General features: G+C 45.9%; 1 protein-coding gene across 2 annotated transcripts; it reads right to left on the reverse strand.

Annotated features, from left to right (window-relative positions):
• Nucleotides 1–291: 291 nt before the first annotated feature.
• LOC131252903 (glucan endo-1,3-beta-glucosidase-like) lies at nt 292–7,127 on the reverse strand. Of its 2 annotated transcripts, XM_058253669.1 has the most exons (3): nt 6,061–7,126; nt 3,093–3,366; nt 292–538 (listed from the first exon to the last, which is right to left on the reverse strand). In XM_058253669.1, exons 1-3 carry the CDS (start codon nt 7,090–7,092, stop codon nt 510–512), a joined length of 1,335 nt encoding a protein of 444 aa, XP_058109652.1. In that variant the 5' UTR covers nt 7,093–7,126; the 3' UTR covers nt 292–509. The 2 variants fall into 2 exon arrangements, with proteins under 2 accessions (XP_058109652.1, XP_058109654.1); XM_058253671.1 differs by lacking the exon at nt 3,093–3,366 and having other exon boundaries at nt 6,061–7,127.
• Between the last annotated feature and the right edge of the window lie 1,171 nt (nt 7,128–8,298).

Here is an 8,298-nt window from a genome sequence, read left to right on the forward strand (position 1 = left end):
GTATCCTCAATATTCAGACATGCCCTAAATTCATGCTTGGCTCACCACAATGTGCTGCACCTAATAAACAGATTAGATGTTGGATGTCATACACAGTGCATGGGTGCTACACTGCTCGTCTCCATGGCTTTAAAAAAAAATAATTGACAAAGGCATTTTGGTCATTTTGATGATTTCAAGAAGAGGGTTTAAAAAATACATTGTGTAGATGCATCAGAAGAACGGTGCAATAAAAATCCAAACAGAAATAGGAAGGATTCCATTACAATTTACAAACAAACACTAGTCAGCTTAAGAAACCATATTCCATTAAATAATTAACAGTCAACATCAGCACATGCCACCTCCACATTAAAACCATAGATAAAGTAAAAGTTAAAAAAATGACTCCCTACCCTTACAAATTACAAACTAATTAGAAAAGAGGCAAAACGATAAATACAAATGCAAAGAAAGTCCTCAGAAGGTGTGAACCTCGAGATTTGCGCCACCCACTTTCTCCACCCTTTTCAAGAGCTATACTTGCACGTCCCGTAGCCTGACAATTTAAAAACACAGACAACAACAGTTAACAGTAACACAAACATTGAAGAGGAGTCACGTATAATGCTCAGGCTGTGAATGACACTTGATACGCAGGCACTCAGAAATTATACATATGGCATGTATTAACTCAAATAATCGCCAATTCACAATCCAAACATCAGACACTATGTTTGAACGGTGGATATTTTTCATTTTTGACTGTCTAATTCATTTCTATCAATCTGATTGTTCAATAATCAAATAACTTTAAAAAAATTTCTACTACACTGGGTAGGATAGTTTGGACCTTTGATCAAGACTGTCGGAGTTTTCGGTCCAGTGTGGATGGGTCAAAGACGATGATCATAGCCATCCAATTAGTAAGTATAGGTGCAAACATAATAAGATGGTTGTAATGGCATTCCATTAGAAACAAATGGTTGGCATTGCTAATATTAAGATCTGCTTCTCCCCAGCATCAACCACTTGCTCACATTACCATCGTTGAGTAATGGGTCCCTTTTATTTGGAGTGTCGTGATTGCACAGCAACTTTCAAAAAGTCCAGCTGCCAAAGGCGGACTTTTATTTGGAGGACACAACTGCCAAAGGTGATAGGACCCACGTCAATCATGCATCCGGACTTTAATAATAAAAGGTGTACTGAAACCACCTACGTTCACATGGTGAAGCCTGGTTAACTTTTGAATTAGGCTTATTTTTGTAGCTTCCCTTCATTCATTGAGTTACACTTAATTATCAGGTTTGATGAAAGTGGCCACATACATAAATGTAAGGTTGGCATCCCATCCCATTGTTCCTTGTGGTGTGACCCACCTGAGCTGTGCATCAGACTAATTTTTAGCCCCATTTGTCTGGCACAGAAGATAGATCGTGTCATTGACACATTAGGTAGATTGACGAACATGGACATGTGGCAAACTTATAGATTAATACTAAAACATGTGACATATAACGGTCACTTGAACATACATGATGGCACATGTGGTGAACACTAGTAGATTAATACTAACACATGAAGCACATTGATCACTTAGAACATGTATGGCACTTAGAACATGCCATACATGCATACGTGAATATCTGTGCATGTGAGACACTTTAAGGTAAATGTTGCACAAGTGAAGATGTTGAAAATAAAGTCTCAATCGAAGCACATTCATATGAGTTGCATTATTTTTTTGTAAAAATAGATAAGTCTCTAAATCAGGGGCGCTAGTTTGTGGGAATAAGACTAGAGAGGCCACGGGATAACTTGACTCGATAGTCTTGACCCATCTGACTTGTTCAAACCCGACCCAACTCAACCCAAACTGAGTGGGTGAGTCGATCCAAACTGAGTATACTTTGTCCAATCTAAACTCAAACTAAGTCATGTTCAGGTCACCCGGTAACTCAACTCGACCCAAAATCTGACTTAGTACTGACTCGACTTGATTCGAAACCCAACTCTCACACACACACACACACACATATATATATAAATTTATTTTTATTTTTAAAAAAAAGCCATAGATTTAAGGTTTCAAATCTAAGATGCCATGTAGTTGATGGAGAGGCTGCAATTCCGGCAGGTGCACTTACGTTCTAAGCTGTGATTTCAGCCCGTGAATACCTGCCGCACCCAACCCGACTCGGTACATATGACCAGGTCAGACTCAGTCCAGGTTAGCACACCATACCCAGACTCAGAGCGGGTCAAGGATGCTGGACTCGATACTGACTCGGGTCGAGCTCGGATCATGTCTATTTCAAAACCAGGTCGAGTTAGGTCAGCCCCAACTCGGTCCAACTCGACTCAACTCAATGCCCAGCTCTAAATAAGACTATTACATAATTTGCATTTCTAAGTGTTCAATAAATATACGCCAATCCTGGAGTTGGGTGATCAAATACGCATAATCATCCCTTCATAGCAAGAAGCAGTGACTTGCACAACTTAATTTGAATTGCTTCTATGCCACATATGCACACACAAGTTTTTGATGGTTGTGACTTCCTTTTTTTCTTAACCGTCTAATGCAGGCCAATCATCTGATGGTTAAGATTTTCCTAATCCAGAAGGCCCATCTGATCCATGGACTACCCAGAGACACGACGCATCCGGATGCCAATGTTGAAAGCAATAAATTGCATGGTGTACTAAGCTACCCTTCCTAGTATACAATGTGCCATATGAGTGGAACACGTTTGAAAAATCAGGGCCAGACGTCGCATGGGCTCCACGGTTGATGGACGACTGGCTAAAAAAAACGTTTTGATTGGAGTATCCTAACCATCTAAATAAACTGTCATTTTTACTGTCAACCGTAGCTCATCGCTTAAAATGCTAGTATGGTCTAAAATGATTTTTGGACCATGGCCCATTCAATTACCCACCTACCCAATGAGCGGTTTAGATCTAGTCCATGTATGCCACACGTGCAGCAGTGAGGTCAATGGAGTTGCAAACGGTAATATGTGAACAGGCAGGTGTAATTTGGGAATTTATGCAAGAAATACGAAACTCAAAGAACTCAAAAGGTGGGTAATGGCATCTGGCCTTACTTGGGTCGGATGTTACGACGGTCCCGGTTTGAGCGAAATCACAGTTGAAGTCGTTTCGACCATTGGATTGATAATAAGCGTTCATGGCGTAGGCAGCGTGGGACTCGATCGTGTCAGGTGTGAAGCATGGCCCACCAGACTGGATGGGGCTGCAATCGAGACCCGTGCTGCACACGTAATCGATGTTGGCTTGCAAGGCCTGCACGCTCACCCCCGGTTTTGGCACGCACCACTTGCTCCCCGAACCGGTCGGTGTTGTGGGGTTGGTGGGCGCCTGCAAGAAAAGGCAAGGGCATTTTAGTCAGTGAAAAACAGCGAGAAATCACCGTAAATGATAAGAAGACGACAAAATAAAAAGTCTATAAATGTCAGAAAACGCGTCAAAACGTTTTTTCACGCAACCACAGTACACGTATACGAAACTGGATACAGCCGTGCTGCTGCTTCCGTTTCTATTGATTTGGATTCGCGCGACTCACAATCGTACACCAGTCAAAACCCGCGGAGGCCCACATGCAGACTTATAAGATGATCAGAACCGTCCAGACGCAAGGAGTTAATGCAGATGGGCCCCGATCCAGAAAACAATCTTACCATCAGTGAATGTCAATAGATTTGTACATCTGGGGTGGTCGGAGTCCAAGATCGAGAGGCGTTAAACAAAGTACTTTTCAACGGTTCACAATCGGCTCTTCACTTCAATAAGCGCTCCACACTTACATGTGGGCCGCACTGGTGGGGGCATGCGGATGATCCTACGACGCTACTCGCGCGAAAAATAACGGCAACAATCACATACATTGGAAGTTAGAGCTGTGTGGGGCCCAGCACAACGGATGAGTGCCATCCAACTCGTCCATCAAGATGTGCCCCCCAAACGTAGGCCTATATAACAAAAATCTAGCCTAATCCATACGCACGTGACCACACAAAATTGAACAAAAGGGGACACGCGGAAGAGGACGCCTACCATATAAGCTTTCCACATGAACGTGGGACCCACTGCCTGTCCTGTATATGCCATCCAGCCCACTCATCAAGTTTAAGGTGGGCCACAACAATGCACATTGCACCCTGTGGAGTTTCCCATCTGAATTTTTTGAGATCCATGGCGCCCGCGAGGAGGCGGGCCAGATTGACGGTTTGGATTCCATGCACGCATCAGGGGTGGACCACGCACAGCTCGAACGCACGTCCAAATGCACGGGATCATTCCCGATGATAATCCGGTGAGCGGAAGGTGCGGTAGCATGCACAAGCCATCGGTAAGAAGTGGGATCCAGCCATTGAATGAATAGCCACGTCATTACACACGGACGGACCAACAGTTTTGATGATGCCCCGGTTTTGTACGATAAGATGCTCGTGCCGAGAAATTGTACCGTAAAAATATGGTTTTCGGACGAGGATTGCCGGTAGCGGCGGTCGTAGGAGTAGGACGCTATTGTTTTATCCACGCCGTCCATCCATGTTTCGATCATATTTTACAAAAGAGTCTAATAATGAAGCACATCCAAAGCTAAGTGGACCACACCACATGATTGAATGGTCACTCTTAAAAACTTCCTGGGGCAACCGAAGTTTTGGATGGCAAATGAGCATCAAGGGAGTCATTGTCCCCACCGTGTGGTCGGCAGAGCTCGGGGATCGGCCTCATTTTTGGGATCATGTCCTAAAATGGTCTAGCAAAATGGATGAACCGCATCGATAAAACACATAAATCACAGTGGGCCCCACATAGCTTTGGCCTCGTCCTACTTCAGGAGACCGGCGATGCAGGCAATCCGCCAACGTGGTCCCGTTGCCAGGTGATACAAACCCCCCGTAGATATTGAATCCGGATCCTGACAGTAAGAGGGATTTCATGTTTTCCCGTCGATTCTGCTGACGTCATCAGTGATGTCGTGTACCAATCACATTGCATGGAACAGGGAACTCCTGTTCCCGGCAAACGGAGGATATGGACTTGCCGATATCATGGTCCGCGCTTTGGCCATGCACCAAAATGCCAGTTAAAAATCGTAATTACTGGGGTAAGAAACCGGCTCCGACAGCTACGGCCCCGTTCCAAGAAAAAGCCAAATATTCAGCAGCACTGGTATTCTCTCGGCACATGACCTACTTGTACAACCACATGTGACGAGGTTTGGCTGGTGACCCCAACACCAGACCGCTATCTGATGTAGATGCACCCTGGGCCCACTATGATGTATGTGTTTTATCCATCCATCTGAGCCCAAGATGAGGCAGATGCAAATCACAGGTGGACCACAACACACAGGAAGACAGTATTGATTGAACATCCACCATTAAAAACTTCCTGGGGCCCACTGTTATGTTTACTGGTTGGATGAAGTAAAAACAAAATTATCAGCTTAATCCAAAACTTCTGTGGCCCCATGAAGTTTTCACCGCAATTCCAACTGTTTCCTGTGGTGTGATCCACCTGAGAATCTGCCTCATTTTATTTTTTTTTGCCCGTGCGCTAATGTGAGCTGGCAAAATGGATGTACAGCGTAAGATAAAACACATACATGGTGGGTCCCACAGATCTTTGACACCAGCTAGCTGGGTGGTGATGGGTCACCAGCCAAACCGCGTCCGGCCCTTCGCCGGGCCGAGTACGACAAAGCCAAGGAGAAGCACATGAACCCGATAGTCAGGTAGATTACCCATCCATTGCACTGCTCCGAAAGAAGAGCACGCACGATTGCCGGGAAAGGCGGGAAATTAAATAAATAAAATTCCGCAAATTTACGATACTACCCCTACCACGCCTTCCCCGTAGAAAGGAGAAGGTGGCGATCATGGGTTCCCTTCCCAACACAGCAAAAAGCGGATACTCGCCACCCTGTCCACCAGTAGTGGCATTATCGTAATTTACGGAAAAGGCGAACCGCCTCAGAACCCGGTTTACCGGCTCAAAAAGACTTTATTAAAAAAAAAAAAAAAACGGCTTTCCCCTTACCTCAGCGCGCATGACCCCAACATCATAAACCGGAGTCAGATCCGGCTTGAAAAGCCCGAAATTCCTCTCGGCGGTCGAACCGGGCTTCAGATTCTCGTTAAACAGGGCGAAGATGTACGTCTCGAACTTCCGTCCTGGCATCAATGGCGTTCCCTTGCCGGAGTTCACGTGCCGTATAAGATTCCCGTTATAAGAAATGGCGTTCTCCATATTCACGGCCGGCTGGTTCGCGTCCCCGAGCGAGGGCCACCCGGTCTCCGCCACGAGGAGTTCGACGTCTCCGTACCCGAGCCGTTTCATGGCGGAATAAATGGCGTCAAGCTGGGCGTCGAACATGTTGGTGTAGTTGTGACCTGTAGCAGCGTCGAAAATCCCAGGATTTGGCTTGAAGAGAGCATAATTTAGGGTTTTTTCAGAGAATCCGAAGTAGGGGTAGGGATTTATCATGAAAGGGGTTTTCGTTTTACGGTGGAAATCAAGCATCGGAGCGAAGATCACACGGTCGTAGCCGCGGCGGAATCGACCCGAGGACGGGGGCTCGGAGGAGGAGAGGATGCCGAGGGAGTGAGGAGTGGAGACACGGACGTTTGTCATTCCAGCTAATTTAAGAGCGTTTTGGAGGGTTCGCATGGCAGGTAGGAGATGAGCGATGAGGTTCTTGTCGGCGGTGGCGATGATCTCGTTGCCGACGGCGATGTAGGAGATGTTGGTGGCAGGGTAGAACGGGGAGATGTTGGTGGTGATCCATGACTGGGCCGCGGGGAGGCGGGCCAGGGCGGGGATGTCGCCGTTACCGACGGTGACGGTGACGGCGATGTTGGTGTTGGCGAAGGCGCGGAGGATGGTGGGGTCTACGTTGAAGAGCTTGATGCGGTCGATGTTGGTGTACTGTTTCAGGAAGCTCGCGACCTGCGATGGGGGAGGTAGGTTGTCTGCGAGAGTACCGTAGTTCACGCCAATGGAGAGAGCTGTTGCTGATGTCGAGAGGTGGAGCAGAGAGAGGAGAGAGGATAAAATTACGAGAAATGCCATTTTGGAGCAGAGGCGATTAAGGTAGAATAAAAGGGGGGAAGTTGGAGTATCTATATATGGGACGAGGGAGAGAGAAATGGAGGTGGAGCTGTTGATTTAATCCTGGCCGTCTGATTGTTGGGCTTTTGAAAGGACCGTACGATTCATAAAGAGTGCATCGTGCCATCATGACGCGAGTTTCTGGTGTCAGGTGTTACGGAAAGCCCCTCAACTCCGGAAACGGATTGGCTACTCCCCCTGCCACCAGCCAATGGCTGGTGGTCGGTGCTCTGTGGCCCCATCATGATGTTTCATCCATGCCTTTCACCTATTTTTTTCCGATCATTTTATATTATGATACTAAAAATTAGGTATATTCCAGTCTTAAGTGTACCACATTACAGGAAACAGTGTTGAATGAGTGTCTACCATTCAAAACTTTTTAGGGCCATGAAAGTTTTCGATTAATATTATTTTTGTTTTTTCCATTTATCCGGGCTTTTATGACCTAATCAACAGTTGATTGGATGTCAAATATACAGTACAATAGGGCTGAGGAGGATTTTAATAGTGGATATCCAAACACTATTGTTTTCCGCCTGAGATTTGGTCCACCTGGGATTTATATCCTTCTCTTTTTTAGGACTATAATATAAAATGATCAGTAAAAATAGATAAACAAAATGGATGAAACACATACATTGTGGTAGGGCCCACAGAGCACCGACCACCAGCCACGGGGCGACGGCAGGGGAAGTAGCCAATCCGTTTCCCTCAACCCAAAGCTTGTGCGGGCCACCAAGATTTCGGTGTGAAATCCACTCCATCCGTTTCCCTCAACCCAGAGCTTGTGGGGTCCACCAAGATTTCGGCGTGAAATCCGCTCCATCCACCGGTTTCACCAGTCCATGGTCTAGGCCGAGTTAAAAATGAGGCAGATTCAGAATTCAAGTGAGGCACAGCGCAGGAGCAGTGTGCATGAAAACACCGGCTATTGAAACCACGATAGAGCCTGCTTTGATGTTTATATGCCATCCTATCCATTCATTCACAAGATGATTGAGAAAAACTCAAATAATAGCATGATCTACAAGTTTTGTGGGCCCCATAAAGTTTAAACAGTGAGCGTTCAATCGTTGCTGTTTGTTCTGATGTGGTCCACTTAAGTTTTGAATCCGACCCTTCTTTTTTTTTTTCTTCTTTTTTCTTCCTCACTGAGGAGACTGT

This window comes from Magnolia sinica, chromosome 8 (genome assembly GCF_029962835.1).
Source record: "Magnolia sinica isolate HGM2019 chromosome 8, MsV1, whole genome shotgun sequence".
In the NCBI taxonomy this organism is placed as follows: Eukaryota; Viridiplantae; Streptophyta; class Magnoliopsida; order Magnoliales; family Magnoliaceae; genus Magnolia; species Magnolia sinica.